At 36.6% G+C, this 17338-nt stretch overlaps 3 protein-coding genes across 3 annotated transcripts; 1 reads left to right on the forward strand and 2 right to left on the reverse strand.

Moving 5' to 3' along the window:
* Window positions 1-2501: 2501 nt before the first annotated feature.
* mrpl54 (mitochondrial ribosomal protein L54) lies at window positions 2502-7572 on the reverse strand. The gene is made up of 3 exons (XM_023264826.3): window positions 7378-7572; window positions 4620-4776; window positions 2502-3317 (listed from the first exon to the last, which is right to left on the reverse strand). The coding sequence occupies exons 1-3, from the start codon at window positions 7502-7504 to the stop codon at window positions 3185-3187; spliced, it is 417 nt and encodes a 138-aa protein (XP_023120594.1). The 5' UTR covers window positions 7505-7572; the 3' UTR covers window positions 2502-3184.
* Window positions 7573-7675: 103 nt separating this feature from the next.
* On the forward strand, window positions 7676-13694 carry fam32a (family with sequence similarity 32 member A). The gene is made up of 4 exons (XM_023264833.3): window positions 7676-7806; window positions 9612-9756; window positions 10802-10855; window positions 13486-13694. Exons 1-4 carry the CDS (start codon window positions 7733-7735, stop codon window positions 13552-13554), a joined length of 342 nt encoding a protein of 113 aa, XP_023120601.1. The 5' UTR covers window positions 7676-7732; the 3' UTR covers window positions 13555-13694.
* A 64-nt stretch (window positions 13695-13758) lies between these two features.
* fh (fumarate hydratase) lies at window positions 13759-15857 on the reverse strand. The gene has a single exon (XM_023264827.3). The coding sequence runs from the start codon at window positions 15798-15800 to the stop codon at window positions 14301-14303; it is 1500 nt and encodes a 499-aa protein (XP_023120595.1). The 5' UTR covers window positions 15801-15857; the 3' UTR covers window positions 13759-14300.
* Window positions 15858-17338: the final 1481 nt, after the last annotated feature.

Genomic DNA, 17338 nt, shown 5'->3' on the forward strand with positions numbered 1-17338 from the left:
CATTTGCATGAAGCGTCGTCATAGCAACCGAGTTTACGAAGATAATAATAATAATAATAATAATAATAATAATAATAATAATAATAATAATAATAATAATAATAATAATAATAATAATAATAATTTATATTAAAAGCATCACACTGCATTAAATTATTTATTATTTTTTCATCTCAAATCAACACATTTTTAGAACAATTTTTTTCCCGATCATCTCTGATTTATTTGAAACTTTCTAAAATCATCAATTGTGGATATTTTAAAAGCCAACTGTAAAAATGAAGCTTTCTATATATTTAAAATAAATCAATAAAAAAATGTCCATGGATCCAATTTCATCAACTTTCTTCACACACTGAAATTTCAAGCAATGTTTAAATGCCAATATTTCAGGAAATATTTCAAATAAAAGACAGAAATTTCACTGTTATTTCTCATCATATCACCGACCCAGAATCTGCAAATTCAGACAAGCAGATCAAATAATCTCCGATTATGGGTGGGATGAATTAGCCCATCTTTGAGCTCACATTAACAAAAAAACAAACTGATAATGCAGAAGGCAACTAGTGAGATTTTGTGAGGCGTGTAGTTGAATGTCACAATAATACAAAACATAAAGAATACTTTTTGTTATAAAATTTATGGCCATAAAAAAAAAAAAAATATATATATATATATATATATATATATATATATATATATATATATATATATATATTTTATTTTTTTTTTTTTTTTTTTTTTTTTTAACATTGAACTTTCATAACTGAAATTCAAAATGTCCCTCCAAATATAGCCACAAAAAATTTTTTTAATATTCATAAAATAACGTTTTCAGTCACTTTGAACAGCATGTGTTCAGCTCAGTGAATGGTCTCACGACTTATTGAAAAGAAAATGTTTGAAAGTTCTCTCTCCAGCAGTTACTATAACATTACATGTACTCACACTTCAACCTTCTGCCGACTCCAGCTGTGACTTTGGTCTTGATGGCTGAGTTTATTCCCAATAAAACGCAAAGCAAGAGAGTCCGTCTTCATCCAGTCCAACAGTTTCCACAATGACTATGAAACTAAATTTAGTTTTGTTTATTTCACTAACTTTTGAGGTGTCAGATATCAGTAAAATTCCCTCCTTGTTTCACAACCCATGACTCACTTGCACCTATGAGCCTGCACTGCAAAAACTCTAAATCTTACCAAGTCTATTTGTCTTATTTTTAGTCAAAATGTCTCATCTCACTCAATTTAATATAAATTCACTTAACAAGAGACATTTCAGCAGATGGAGGGACTTGTTTTAAGACAATGCATCTTAAATATCTTGTTAAGTCAAACAATCTTGAAATTATCTTGTTTTGAGTAGAATTTTACAAGAAAACTCAAAATAAGTTTAACCCACGTTTCGTCCTGCAAGTCAAATTGACCCGTTTTAAAGTTTGAAAATGTGGGAAAAAAATATGTATTTCACAGTGAAACTTCTGATGTCCACATTTTCAACATTTTTGAGAAATCTTTGGACATTTTTTGGTGGAAAAAAAGAGAAATGTTAAAAATGTCTCTTAAGAACATTCAGAAAAATAATCAATGTTCTTGATGTGAAAATATTAGAAGTTTTACTGATATATATGGGATCTCTTTAGACATTTTTTAGGATTTTCTGGATTTTTACTCATTTTTTGAAAATATTTACAAGAATTTTCTTTCCAAATTTGGGGGATTTTTTTATTTATTTATTTTTTTAAATAAAACTTTTAAGGGAAACTTTTAAGGAATTATTGGAGTTTTCTTCCTGAAGGTTTTGCAAATTTTCAGAAATTTGGGGAATTTTTTTGCTGATTTTTTGGGATTTTTTTTCAGACAATATTTTTTTGGTGCCCATAAATGAAGACAACAGGAGGGTTAATACATCTCAAATTAGGAGGTTCATGAAAGCAAAAATCTATTTTTGAGTGAAATCCTTTTTTTTTTTTTTTTTTTTTTTTTTTTAGCATATCTGGCTTATTTTAAGACACCTAAGCTTGACAATCCTGGTAAAATAGAGCTTAAAATAAGTTTTCCCAGATAATTTTAGGATCTCAATATTCTAAATATCATATCTTATTTCAAGAAATCTTACCAAGCCATTTTTCACTTGTTCTATTGGCAGATTTTTTCACTTATTTCAAGGTAAAAGTTCCTTGAAATAAGTTTTTTTTCTTGTTTAGAGAGGGGCATTTTTTTCCAGTGTGGCAGGGAATTTAATCACATCTCATATGACTTGAAATAAATCACAGAGAAAAACATGATGTCCAAGATATGCAGATTTGATCATTTTGCTTTTTTTTCTCATTTTCAGGGACCAACAATGTTCCACCATTTAGATCTGCGTGAAATTATTTTATCTGTGGGACTATTGAGACGACGACTAAATATTTTGGTTATTTTTTGGACCCATTTAACACATTTATGAGGACTGAACAAAATCTTCACCAATTCTCTCTGAATTGACAGACTGACCCTTTTTAGATTCAGATTTATTTGTAATAAGTCTGCAAAGTAACAAACATTCACATGATTGATAACAAAAAACAACCTTATACATGTTCCGTTCTTTTAATCCACCACAATACAGCAAACACGGCACTTTTCTGTTTTTTTAGCTGCTCTGGAGCTTTTCATTAAAACACGCAATCTTTCAAATTTTGATCACAATTTCTTTATAAGCAGATAAACCTGATTTACTAAATTTGACTGTTATACGTTTAGAAGCTCCAGAAAGCTACTAAATGGACTTTGCAGGGAGATGATCTTGTCAACTAACGTTTCCAAGGCTGAGAACGAATTCACGATGCATTTTTAAGGGTTCACTCTGGCAGTGCTTTGGACTCTGCAGCTTTGTGAATTTTATGTCTTCCATCCCCGCTTCATGTTTAATATAAAGGACCATCTGCCCCTTTGTAATACATATAACCACTGCTGAGCCTCCTGAAGTTATATACCATGCAGAAAAGTCGAAAAGTCTAAGACTGGATAATTTCAGACTATCCACTGGATGAATGACAAGTGAGACAGAGTGGATCTAAAAGTCTGTTATTCAGGAAGATATGGTCCTGAATGTGCATCATCCTTGTGGTGATTCAGTCCAGACTGTAAATCATGACGCTGTCCACAAAGAAGCCCCGTGTCAGTCCGGTGAAGGCCTAGAACTTCTTTCCTTTGTGCAGTCTGTTGGAACGCCAAATGTTCTCCTTCCTCAGACGTTTCCAGTACTCCCAGGTGTCCGATTCCAGCTCGTGCAGCTTTTTGGGCATTCCCAGGTTCAACTGGAACAGCCTGAGCGATAAAACAAGACTGAGATCAGATCACCGAAGACACATTAAAAATCTCAAACTGTCATCCCCATGTTTCGCAAGATTGGAGTCAATGAGTCTCTGACGCAATCTCAGCTAAAATAATAAGCAAAAACACTCTGATATTTGTCCAGTGTACAGTACCTGTTTTCCATTACCTCCCTCTGACTGACTGCACTGAATCATGACTGATTTACAGGAATACTTGTCAGTTACCGAAACATGTCTGGACTTCATCCGCTGTGTGTACGTGGAGGGAACAACAGTAATAGTGACACAGAGCACTCAGGAAGCTGTGCAGTTCCTCACCACCTCAGGTAAAGTAGAAGTGACCTGGGGGGTCAAATACACTGCAAAAACTCTAAATCCTACCAAGTCTATTTGTCTTATTTTTAGTCAAAATGTCTCATCCCACTTGATTTAAGATAAATTCACTCAACAAGTGACATTTCAGCAGATGGAGGGACTTGTTTTAAGACAATGCATCTTAAATATCTTGTTAAATCAAACAATCTTGAAATTATCTTGTTTTGAGTAGAATTTTACAAGAAAACTCAAAATAAGTTTAACCCTCGTGTTGTCCTGCAGGTCAAATTGACCCGTTTTAAAGTTTGAAAATGTGGAAGAAAAAAATATTTTCACAGTGAAACTTCTGATGTTCACATTTTCAACATTTTTGGAAAATCTTTGAACATTTTTTGATGGAAAAAAATGTTAAAAATGTCTCTTAAGAACATTCACAAAAAAAATCAACCAATATTTTTTGGTGCCCATAAATGAGGACAGCAGGAGGGTTAATACATCTCAAATTAGGAGGTTACATGAAAGCAACAATCTGTTTTTGAGTGAAAAACTGCCATTTTTAATTTTTTTTTTTTTTTAAGCATATCTCGCTTATTTTTATACACCTAAGCTTGACAATCCTGGTAAAATAGAGCTTAAAATAAGTTTTCCAAGCTAATTTTCAGATCTCAATATTCTATATATCATATCTTATTTCCAGAAATCTTACCAAGCCATTTTTCACTTGTTCTACTGGCAGATTTTTTCACTTATTTCAAGGTAAAAGTTCCTTGAAATAAGTTTTTTTTCTTGTTTTGAGAGGAGCATTTTTTCCAGTGTATTAAAGTATATTTTTCTTGTGGTGTTGATGTTCTTTATGAATTTGTATAAATACGTCAAAAAAAGATGGTAACTTCCTCATTTTTTCACATGACTGTAATCATACTTGATGACAGAGGCAGGGATTTTTTAAAAAATGCATCAGAAGTGAAAGTGTCCTCACCACTCAGGATAATCCTCATGAGGCTTCAGTTTGGGGTCTTCCCCCTGTTTGAGGATGTTGACTCCGACTGCGTAAGACGTCAGTCTGACTGGGTCTCTACACACCTCTGGACCTTTCAGCTCCTCCTTCATCATACCTTTACCTTTTCCTTTGGCCGCTGAAAGACAGGGACAGAGACTTTGGATATCAGTATAAATATAATGATGTGTTAAATGAACACCAGTACTGAGAGATTTGTCAGTTTTTTAACAGAGAGGATGGCCCTCGCTATCACATTTCTTCTTATTTTGTGTGTTAATGAGTAAACACACCTTGAAATTGTACGCAGTGGACTGAGTCAGGTGAGCAGAGCTGCTTTAACTTAAATGACCCACATGGACCCTAAAATTTTCTGTTTTTTTACCAACTAAATTCCTTGAAATTATATGGATTTATTAATATACTGCCCAGTTAGAAAGAGTTTAATAGATGCTAACTTGCACAAATCTCAGTCAGATTAAATAAGAATTAAAAAACAGGAATAAAAACAGGACAAAGCATTTGCAGTCAGGGCCCAGAGGCTCTGCAACAATCTGCAGGCTGGGTCAGTGATAATTTTAAAATAGATTCTAAAAACATATTATTGGAGAAACTTTCCTGATTTTATCGAAGTTCTTTCAATAATATTCTTTACCTTTTCGAACACAGTGTCGGTTTTTTAATACACCATCTTGTGCTTTCATTAGTCCTTCAAATTCTAATGTTTTTCTAACTCATCTTTGTAACTTCAATTTTTAGTAAATTTCCTTTGAAGTATCTTTTATTTCTTCAATCACATTTTCACCTTTTCTAGCACTGCGTAGGTTTTTTATACACCATGTTGTGTTTTAATTTTTTTTTAATTCTGATGATTTTATGAATTCTCTGTTGTATTTTGCTGCCTTGTGAAGCACTTTAAAACTTACACTTTGAAAAGTGCTCCATAAAAAAAGACTGTTATTATTATTATTATTATTATCACTTACTGTTTGTACTGGTCATTCTCTGTATACATTTCATTTTTCTAATGCTGTTTATACCACAACTTACCCCTACTTATGTATGTACATTTTCTGCCTTTATGTTTATATCTACAGATGTTATATTAATATATTCAGTGTGTTCATATCACTCTGTTCATAACAAACTGCGTATAGCTGCATAATTAACTGCTCCCTTTGCATTTCTAGCTAGATGCTAAACTGCATTTCACTGTCTTAGTAGTTGTACTTTTAATCAAATACTGTGGAGTAAACAACACCTTTATTAATAACCTTAACTGGAAAACGACGTGGAACCTGCCAGCTAGATATATGATAAATAATAAAGTAAAAGAAGTATCTTTTAAAATAATTCACAGATTTTACCCATCAAAAGTCTTTTTGCAATGATTCACAAGAGACATAGATATAATCTGCTCTTTCTGTGAAGGACATCCTGAAGATGTATTTCATTTATTTTGGTTTTGCCCCCTTTCCACCAAATTATGGGAAGATATTTGCAAATTGATTTCTACTTGTATTGAATCAGATTCTTCCTTATACTTTGAACATATATTGTTTGGTTTCACTGACTATCCATCTACCAAAAAAACCCAACAATTTTATATTATTAATCTTATTATAAATTTAGCCAAATGGCATATCCACAAATGTTGATACACTAATCAGAAACCACTTCTTTCTGTCTTTGATGAAGTCAAACAATATATTAAAACTATTAGACATTCCACTAATATGAAAGCCATTAAGACTCTTAATCTGTGTGCGCTTTTTAACCCTATAAAGCCTGACCCATCAAAAAATAGCCAGAAAATTCTATTTTTTTGAAATTGAGATGTTTATTACCCCTACAAAATCCTTTTCTTTTTGCCATATCATTTTGTTTATGATATATTTTTTGTATCAAATATGATCCATTGGGCGTTTTTGCTCACAACAATCTACAGTAAAACTCCACTTGCTCCAGTCTACTAATAGCATTGAGTGAGCTGACGTACTTCATAGCAAAAAAATTATGTAATAATAGATAAAATTAAAAGAAAGAACAGAAAAACAAACTGCAGGAAGCTTTGTCTCCATCTCCCAGTGGGTTCTCATATGCATGTACATGCCTAGAACCTGCTCTATCTCCTCCTCATCCTCATCTTCTAACTGCTCCATGTCACTTGTGTTTCCATCCAGTATCTCCTTGATGACATTTTCAATGTACTTTCTTTTTCTCTCTTCTTCCTCTAGTCGTTTTGACATGTAAAAATTGGTCAATGTAGTATAGTGATTATGATTTCAGAGGAATTGTTATTGTAAAAATACTCAGAATGCATTTGAAGATGGCACTTCACTCCTTAATTAAGTTAATTAATTAAAACAGTATGTGTTTGTATTTTCATAGGTATAATGTAGATTACGAAAATGGTACATGACAATTGAGGAAGAAAAAGGACGTTATAATCCTGTTGTATCATATATGATACAAACATTTTAACACAAGTTAACTGAAATATAAGTAACAAACTTATTAAATATTCATTCATTCAATGTAGAAAATACTTATTTTAAAAAATGAGTAACAATTTAGATGTTATTTTTACCTTTACTTCTTGAAAATTAACAATGATTTTCCTGAAAAAAAAAAAAAGCGTGTGGACGATTTCATGAGAGTAGCCGTTCCATCTATTCACTAAAACTAACATACAGAGCGTTTCCTCTAGCCTGAGACAGTGAATGTCTTCTTTACTCACCAGCTTTCTTGGCGTATAAACACGTCTGTATTCTGTTTAACGGGCTCGTTCTGCACAGCAACGTTGTACCGCCGTTTGTGATGCATTTCGTTAACGGCGCAATCCGAAGTAAACCATTTCCCAACATTTTTACTCCGAGGTTACCTAAAAACAACCCACCATGCTGCAGTTTGACATTCCTTCAGCTTCCGGTGTCCGCTTTGTTTTTGGACTCAGTGAAAAATCCTCTGCTGCCCCCTGTGAACAGGAGGAGGAACTACAGCCAGGTTTGTGTAGTTTTATTTAAATCCGGCAGGTGGCAGCACTGATGTTCTGTCGGTGGTTCTAATAATAAAACAGAAGAAGACGTCAGAACATGTCTGAGTACGCCACAGTGCAGAAGAGTGCTCTGAAATTAAAGGGAGTAGGAGACATTTCAGCTGGGAAAAAGTAAGTTTAGTCGTTTTAGTGTTCGGCAAAAGTTTTAGTAGAAGACGAATCGCTTAAATTAATTAAAAACTGCCAGTCTGAGCCGATTAAAGCGCCACAGGAGGCTAACTGTTAGCGTGTTTGCTAGCAGAACAACACGGCGTTAATGTGAGCCTTAAATAAAGATAATGTGAATAATTAATTATTAATAATTAATTATAAAAATAGCTTTTTTACCGAGAAAACACTCGCTGTGTTTGTGATTTCGGTTCTGGCTTTATAGAATGTAACATTTGGAGCTAGAAAACGTTAGCTAGCTAGCATTAGCTACAACAAAACAAACAACAAACCTAGGAAGGACATTTTAGATAAACTAGACAATAAAATGTTGAACTAGTTAGTAAATAATGTAGATCCTGTCGGTTTTACACACTCAGTAATACAGCGTAGATTCATCACAACATGGACACAAGCTAACGGTTAACTGCGATCAAAAATAGGTTTCACTCTTTACCTGTAAATGAACAAATTATAACAGAAAAGGCAAAAATACAACAACTTGGTAGTACCTCATTATGGCATAGTAGTAATAATAGTGAGCCAACAGTTCAGTAGTACAGATAATAGACACATTGATTTCCAGTGCAGCATTTCATTGAGACTATCTCTGAAGTACGGTAAGTCTGATGATACATGAATATCGATACAATATTTCCAAGTGTGATAAAGGAGTGTGCAGAACATGTCACATTTTGGTTTAGATAAATAATGAAAAATATTAATCATGTTCTTGCGTAAACAACAAACACATTCCTATTACACAACAATCCTCAAAGTTAGATTCCAGGATTGGTTGTTGTTCTTGTAAAAATCAGAAGTGAAATGTTCCAACTTACACCAGGGGCAGGGTTCATTGGTTATCTGTGAAACTTGCTAGAAAAGTCTGTGTGAACCAATCTTGCAGTGATTTATAACTATCCACACCTCTTTCCATCTGTTACCCCTCATCTAATGATCCATTCATCATGAACTGAAAGATTATATTAAAGAAAGATTGGTTTATATGTTTATTAAATATCTATTCATGTATTTCCATTGACGTTATTTAAATATCGTAACATTCTGTTACAGCTAACCTTGATGAGTAAAGTTTTTTCAAAGCAAGCTAAAACATTCAATGAGTTGAATACATGTTTCAAAAATCCTGCTGTCTTTGGCAACAAGAACATTATTCAGACAATGAAAGGTTAGATTTGATCCTTACACACTTAGCTAATAAATTGAAAACAAATAACATTACAGATATTTAACGACATGTTGCTAAAACACTCTTTGCCTTAGATATTCACAAAAGGCCTCAAAGCTGAATTTTAGTGGAAGGCTGTCTCATGGTGATGTGGTAAACTGACCAGGAGCACAGCTGCTCATCGCTGTGCAACCACGTCAAAGGTCGGTGTTATATTTAACCTGCATTAAGACGGCCTCTGTGCAGCTCTATCCAGTTGCAAGAGACACAGTTTTCTGATAAAAGTAAATGTGTTACAGCATACCAATATAATTGAAGTTTTGTGGTGCTACAAAGATGTGCTGGCATACAAATCATATTTCCCCAAAATAATGAAACATGCATGTATCGTACAGACGGCAGCAAAAATCATGCTGTTCTTTTTAAACTTGTTTGTGTAAGAAAGAAATAGAAAATTGACCATTTCCACTAAAAACGTGGTTCATATCATTTTATCTGTCAAAATAGATGATCTGTGTGAGTTGTTGACCCAACAAACCACTGATCAAGTAACTGTTCATTACTTGTTTCTTATTTTTAGGAAGAAGAAGAAGGATAAACAGAGTAAACATCGCTTGGAGCAGGTAGCGACCAGCCAGAACGATGAGGAGGTGAAAACCAAGAAGGCTTATGTTGACAAAAGGACACCGGCACAAATGGCTTTTGACAAGATGCAAGAAAAAAGAGTAAGTTATTGCTGTGCAGCGTTCCAAGAGATGCTGTGATTGGATTTAAGGCTGAGTATTGACTAAATGACCTAGAAAGCTCTGGCTGCTGCTGATGTGGTCACCACGACTACCACAAATCTGTACCACTAATAACCACAGTGCATTATTACAGTAAAGGCCGTGAGGGTTTATACTGACACACAATCAATCAATCAATCTGTATTGAGTTTTTCACTGGTCAGAGCCAAATAAGGGAGTTGTTGTAAGAACGGAATCTAAAATGTTATTTATATAAAAACACAGATCATGAATCTTAAAGATCTTTTGAATCTGAAGCTTTCCTGAAATGTGATCAATGAAGCTCATGCAGTTTGCTGTCAGTAATGCAACAATCACTAAATTATCCATATATTTATTATATTGTTTATTTTTTTGCAGGGACAGTGCACAATTAAAATTAATTGCATCTGCTGTATCTACAAATTAATTTACCTCTGCTGAAAAAAATAACGGCCAGCGAACTAAAATTGCACAACAAATGTGGACAGTAGATTATCAACGTGTGCTGTTTTGAACTTTCCTCCTCCACTAAAGCACCGATTATATTACCTCTGAGAGAGACGGTTATCAATGTTAACACAGCAGAGTCATTTGAAGCTAATATGGTTTTAGAATTTACACATGCAGCTCAGGGTTTTTGTTAATGATGTTGGATAGTTTCAGTTTGCCTTCAGATAATTTACACAATGTTTGTCGGTGTTTTTAGAATCTAAAGGACAAAGGTTGTTGTTTGAAATGGTGAATGTTGCAACAGAGTGTCCTGTGAAGCAGAAACAGAAAAACACCTCAACATGAACATGAAGAACAGTGTTTTCTCCTGACTAAATGAGTATTCTCAATGTGTCTGTCCGATCTGTCCAAAAACATGGGATGATGCTTATAAATAACACAAAGAAAGAGTGCCTTAGTCTTAGTTTAGTGTACTGGAAGTGATGTGTGTAAATAAGCAATAAAGTATAATTTCAGTCTTTTGCATTAAAGTCTTTTTTCTCTTTTCTTACAGCAAATGGAGCGGATTTTGAATAAAGCATCGAAGACTCACAAACACAGAGTCGAGGTGAGTCACGTCAGATTTGACATCGCTCTTTTGGGGTTCGTTATGAAGCAAGTTTGAAAAAGTCAGGCTTTCTTTGTGTGACAAACCCTAAACCCTAATGAGGGATAATGGGTGTTATGATGTTGCTGATCAACTTTCTGTCTCAACCACATTTTTCCCTTCAGGCTCTGACCGAGCTCCCACTAAAGAGTGCGTTTGATGTGTCATGTGACTCTTCTTCTGCACAAAATGAACCAAATTCATGCCGCTGACATTAGTCATGGGGACAAGAATATACAAAGTCCTTACAGTAAAAAGTTACAGTTACTGAAAATAATGCAAGAACAGATAGCTGGAAGAAAATTGTTAATCATGTGAGTCAATACATATTTATTTTCCCACTCAGTGAAACTCTTATTGCAGCTCCTTATTTCTAACAGCTGCACATTAGAACTTCATACATTTAAACATGAAACTTGAGAAGTGCATTAAGGTCTTACGTTGTCATATTTGGCCAAATCAAAGTGAAATGAATGTTTTTGTTAATATTCTTTGTGATTAATACCAGTAGAATAGTGAATTTCTAATCTGTCTTCTATAGGCTGCAGTAGAACAGTGTAAAACAGCCTAACCAGCAAAACAAGACAAAACTTAGAAACACATTTAAGCTTTTTTTGCATCATCAGCTGATTGCATGTAGATTCCTGTGGCCACATGCTGCATTCAGTGCTGCTGTAGCTGCTCTGCTTCGGTCAGTGACAATACAAATGTATGGATCAAGCAGATATAGTCTGAGAGCCCAGATGGCTTACCATATGCCCCCCCACAACAAAATGCCACTTAATATTTTTAACCTTTATGATGTCCTAAATGAGACTTTGAGTGGTAACAATAAAATAACTCATTCCCACCATATTTTTTTACGCTATTTTTACTTTCTCTAGAAATGTGATTTTTTTTTCCACTAATTTTTCGGTTCTTTTTTCCTGAAAATTGACATAGCTATTGTATCCGTTTCACTCACAGCAATCACAACATGTTATATATCATATAAAAGCTTGGAATCTGTAGTTTACAAATACCATCATATTGTTCTTGTATTGGGCTGCACAGTGGGTAGTGGTTAGCACTTTCGCCTTGCAGCTAGAAGGTCCCTGGTTCACGTCCCGGCTTTCCCGGGATCTTTCTGCATGGAGTTTGCATGTTCTCCCTGTGCATGCGTGGGTTTTCTCCGGGTACTCCGGCTTCCTCCCACAGTCCAAAAATATGCTGAGGTTAATTGATCATTCTAAATTGCCCGTAGGTGTGAATGTGTGAGTGCTTGTTTGTCTTTGTATGTAGCCCTGTGACAGACTGGTGACCTGTCTAGGGTGTCCCCTGCCTTCACCTGAGTCAGCTGGGATAGACTCCAGCCCCCCCATGACCCTAGTGAGGATTAAGCTGTGTATAGATAATGGATGGATGTTCTTGTATTTTCATTACAATAGAAATGGCATATGGTACAATGACGGCATGTCTCAGAGTTAACTTTTTCCTGGAAATTTTTAGTATAAGCAGCTCATATTTTGTTATATATATATTTCAGGGTTTCTGCAGGGCATTGAAAAGCATTAATAGTCATTAAGTTGATTTTGCAAAAATTAAGACCTTAAATGGCATTAAAAATCATTAAATTTGATTCTCAGTGGCATTAAAAATTCTTTCTGCAGTTTTCAAGGAAAATATCTGATAATAGTAATATATAATTATAGACTGCGATTCGTCAGATATGTGCATCTGCGTAAACATGCTGAAGCATTGCGATAATTGTTCCGGCCGATCAGGTACAATTGTCAAAAACTGCATGTTTGTAAAGTGGCCGGCAGGCTGGACCAGGTGGAGGAGAGCTGGGTAATGGGGAAATGCAAATTCCAGCAAGAATGGCTAGAAAACGTGGAATTCAGAGAATGACTGCAGCCTGTGGGTGGTCAGGGGTGGTTTCTGGATTCAGAAATTGTGAAATGTAGGGACAGTTTTCATATAAAAAGGCATTATTATTATGAAAATCATCTTTTACAAAAAACAAACCTGTGTAATTTGTTGAGTTCACGGTCATGACATTAAAATGTTTACAGTGTAGAATTAAAATGGCATTAAAAAGCATTGAATTTGACTGGCTGATTTCTGCAGAAACCCTGTATTTATGTCAACTTTTTATAACATCAGCTTAGAATCTGTATCGCTCACAGAGAATATCATCAGGAAAAGCAGTGATTAAAGGGAGATGCTTCTTGCAGCTGATGTAAATCCTACATTTTAAACAGAACCTCCTCCAGAGCAGGTTAGCTGTGCTGCTGAGTTACCATAGTGATCTTACCGGGTTGAAAGAGAACCACCTCCGTGACACTGAAAACTCTTGAGGCCCAACATACCTCACTAACTCAGTAATTTCACTTCATAGTACAGCTCTCTGTCCTGTTAACAGCGTTTTCATTCACAACTTCATGGCTTATTTTTAGTCATCGACATGCAGTTTATCTAAATGTGACTTTTAAAGTGAAGCTTGCATTAATGTGTGTTCAGTGAATCCTGCAGTTGCAACATTTTTAAAGAGAACTTTCACAAGATTTTTGCAAAAATTAATGCGCCTTCTATCTGTTGTGTGGTTCCAGGACTTCAATCGTCACCTGGACACCCTGACTGAGCATTACGATATCCCAAAGGTCAGCTGGACCAAATAGACGAGGAGCCACTGTTCACTTTTTCTTTGTACAAAATTAACGCTGTCATTTTCTGTTATTTGCAAGTTTTATATATTTACAATTTGGCATTTGTTCTTATGTTGAAATTCCTGATGTATGCAATAAAGAGTTGAACTATACACACTTTCTCTGTATGTGTGTGTGTGTGTGTGTGTGTATAAACAATAGAAAAGAAAGGTCAAATCAGAAAATATTTGCTTTTAATTAATATATTTGGTTGGACTGGAACACTGCATGTATGGCACACAAACCAGAGCAAATGAGGTACAGCTTGTTGAAATGACTGCAATGGTACAGACTAATAACTGGAGATTTCAGAGGATTTTATATACAAAAATTCATGAATTATGATAAATACGCATTCGACTTGTGCATATGGTGATAAATAGTGATGTTGAGCAACAGTTGTAGCTATTTCTGAGACTATACTGCTATGGAAAATAATGTAAGACTTAAAGGTGTAGGTATGCCAGAATCTGGTTCGGTCACATCCACAAGTGTCAGATCTGGTCTACCAGCTAATATCTGAAGCACAATAGAAGTTTAACACCACTAGTAAGTAAGAAGCTTCATCCAACAACTGGAGCAGATGGCACAAACTTTTATTCAGAGATGTTCAGGATTCAGAAAATGTCCTTCAACAGTTTCACTGCTTTGATTTCACAGTAAACACTCTTTCTGGCTCTGGAAAAGTGAATTTTCTATGTTTGGTAGTGTTTCAGAGTTCACTTTGGCCCCAGCATGTCGCTCGGCTTCACCCACTGGTCGAACTGCTCCTCGGTCAGGTATCCGAGCTCCACGGCCACGGCCTTCAGCGTGGAGCCCTTCTTGTGGGCCGTCTTGGCGATGGTGGCAGCCTTGTCGTAGCCGATGTGCGGGTTGAGGGCGGTGACCAGCATGAGCGACTCGTTCATGAGCTTGTTGATCCTCTCGGTGTTGGCTTCGATGCCCACAACACAGTTATTGGTGAAGGAGACGGAGGCGTCGCCGAGCAGCCGCGCCGAGTTCAGCACGTTCTTCACCATCATGGGCTTAAAGACGTTGAGCTCAAAGTGTCCGTTGCTGCCTCCGATGGTCACAGCCACGTGGTTCCCCATCACCTGGGCCGCCACCATGGTCATGGCCTCGCACTGGGTCGGATTCACTTTCCCCGGCATGATGCTGCTGCCCGGTTCGTTCTCGGGTAGGATGAGCTCCCCGAGGCCGGAGCGAGGTCCTGACCCCAAGAAGCGGATGTCGTTGGCGATCTTCATCATGCTGACGGCCACCGTGTTCAGGGCCCCGCTCAGCTCCACCAGGGCATCGTGAGCAGCCAGAGCTTCGAACTTGTTGGGTGCTGTGACGAAGGGAAGACCTGTGAGGGAAGCGACTGTAGAAGCGACCTTCTCGGCAAACCCAATGCGGGTGTTGAGTCCCGTCCCAACGGCGGTTCCTCCTGCTGCCAGCTCGTACACCCTGGGCATGGCGGCCTTCACTCTCTCGATGCTGTACTTGACCTGCTGGACGTAGCCACTAAACTCCTGCCCCAGTGACAGTGGGACGGCATCCTGAGTGTGGGTTCGCCCAATCTTGATGATGTCCTTGAACTCTTCGGCTTTGGTGGCCAGAGCATCGTGGAGGGTCTGGAGGCCGGGCAGCAGGACCTGGTGGACCTCTGTGGCGGCGGCGATGTGCATGGCGGTGGGGAAGGTGTCGTTGGAGCTCTGGCTCTTGTTGACGTGGTCGTTGGGGTGGACCGGATCCTTGGAGCCCAGTTTGCCTCCCAGGATCTCGATGGCTCTGTTGCTGATCACCTCATTGACGTTCATGTTGGTCTGGGTTCCTGAGCCGGTCTGCCACACCACCAGAGGGAAATGATCGTCCAGTTTACCTGCTGCAACCTCGTCTGCAGCCTGGACGATAGCGTCTGCTATCTTTGGGTCCAGGCCGTAGTCTTTGTTCACCTCCGCGGCTGCTTTCTTCAGGATCCCGAACGCCTTGATGACCGGCAGCGGCATCCTCTCGCTGGGTCCCCCGATCTTGAAGTTCATGGTGGATCTGACAGTCTGAGCTCCGTAGTACCTGTCAGCGGGGACCTTTAGCTCCCCGAACGTGTCCCGCTCGACCCTGAACTCGGAGGCGGACATCGTGGACGTGGAGATGCGGAGTTTGGAGTTCACTCCGAGTCTTTGTGAAGTCAGGAGGTTGCAGTTAAACTGCCGGACGTGTCTCAAAGACCGAAACATGGCTCCGCAGTAGAGGTGAGTCTGGGGGGAGGTCAATGCAGCCTTCCACCCTGAAACCTGTCATTGGAGGAAGTGAAGACTGAGAGCAGGACGGCCAATCAGGAGAGAGATGAGGCGGGACTTCCGCTGATAATGTCCAATCGAGTGGCGACATCAGGCTGCTTCATCCGGATCAATGAAGCTTCGGTAAACACTACAACCTTTTAACTTCCGGTGTAATCATTTACCTGCAAGAACAAAAGTCCGTAATTTACACTACTAAGTTTGTAAAGAATACATTTAAATAAAAAAGCAAACTAACTTTTAAAGAAATATTTCTGATACATTTGGATGGATTTGTGATTTTTAATTCCTGGGAAACTGTAGATGAACGGTACATAATTTGGTAATTTTATCATGAAAAATAAATTTGACATTTCGGACACGTGGATTTATGTTATTAGTTTATTTGCTGCTACACACTATTAGCGCTGGTCATAATGGAACAAAATTACATTTTTAAGACCCATCTTAAAACACACCTTTATTCCCTGGCTTTCCATCCAGAATGAGGTACTGATTTTATTTGTTTTCAGTGCCTTTATTGTGTATTTCTGATTCTATTTTTTTTTAGTGCCTTTAATTTTGTGATTTTATTTATTTCTAGTGCCTTTATTGTATATCTCCGATTTTATTTGTTTTAAGTGCTTTTACTGTGTATTTTTGTATATATTATATTATTATATATCTTTACAACATCAGCATCACTGGCTGATGTTAACATAAACTGGACTATATCATTACCACCCCAAACCATAAAATTTGCACAGACATTCTTGCACTGCACATCTTTGCACTTTTAAACTTTATTTTTATTTTTATTTTTTCTGTTAAAAATTTTGCCACCCTTGTATATATTGTAAATAAAACTGCTGTAACAATGTAAATTTCCCCTGGAGTGGGGAGAAATAAAGAACTTTATCTTTATCTTATCTTATCTTATCTTATCTTATTTGCTTTTAGTGCTTCTATTGTGTATTCCTGATTTTATTTGCGTTGTTCTGGATGTACAGCACTTTGGTTCAATCGGTGGTTGTTAAAAGTGCTATAAAAATAAAGCTGGATCGGATTGAATTGGAAAATTACTCTTTATAACTTTTAAAGTTCAGTTCTACACACCATATTAATATGGCTACATGTGAAAGGTCAATATAGTGTAAATAGTATTTATTATCTTTATTACTTTTGTTTTTTATCATCGTGTCATTGCTATATGTTGAGTCTTGATTTTTAATATGCTTAATTTTTTATCTAGCTGCTGTGTGCTCCTTGTTGTTAATAGTAGTTCGATATAATTTATCTTTATTGTTGATATATGTCTGAAACATTATTGGATTGTTGACGAACATATTGTGGGAGTGAGACAGAAAACGTGTCCATTGTTTATGATAAAGCTAAGTTTATATTTTGAATCCCAAATTATGCACCATTTCAAGCACTTATGACAACAGCTAACTTTGTGTTCTCGACAATAATAATAATTACATTTTAAAACAATG

Source organism: Amphiprion ocellaris, chromosome 2, assembly GCF_022539595.1.
Source record: "Amphiprion ocellaris isolate individual 3 ecotype Okinawa chromosome 2, ASM2253959v1, whole genome shotgun sequence".
In the NCBI taxonomy this organism is placed as follows: Eukaryota; Metazoa; Chordata; class Actinopteri; family Pomacentridae; genus Amphiprion; species Amphiprion ocellaris.

Bases quoted from the DNA above. Each gene is read 5' to 3' on its own strand.
- mrpl54 (XM_023264826.3), bottom strand. From the start codon at position 7,504: ATGTTGGGAAATGGTTTACTTCGGATTGCGCCGTTAACGAAATGCATC. The intron at 4,777-7,377 runs GTGAGTAAAGAA...CCTGTCTTTCAG, and splicing joins TTTATACGCCAAGAAAGCTG to CGGCCAAAGGAAAAGGTAAA. The intron at 3,318-4,619 runs GTGAGGACACTT...TTTATCGCTCAG, and splicing joins CATGAGGATTATCCTGAGTG to GCTGTTCCAGTTGAACCTGG.
- fam32a (XM_023264833.3), top strand. From the start codon at position 7,733: ATGTCTGAGTACGCCACAGTGCAGAAGAGTGCTCTGAAATTAAAGGGA. The intron at 9,757-10,801 runs GTAAGTTATTGC...CTTTTCTTACAG, and splicing joins ACAAGATGCAAGAAAAAAGA to CAAATGGAGCGGATTTTGAA. The intron at 10,856-13,485 runs GTGAGTCACGTC...GTGTGGTTCCAG, and splicing joins CTCACAAACACAGAGTCGAG to GACTTCAATCGTCACCTGGA.
- fh (XM_023264827.3), bottom strand. From the start codon at position 15,800: ATGTTTCGGTCTTTGAGACACGTCCGGCAGTTTAACTGCAACCTCCTG.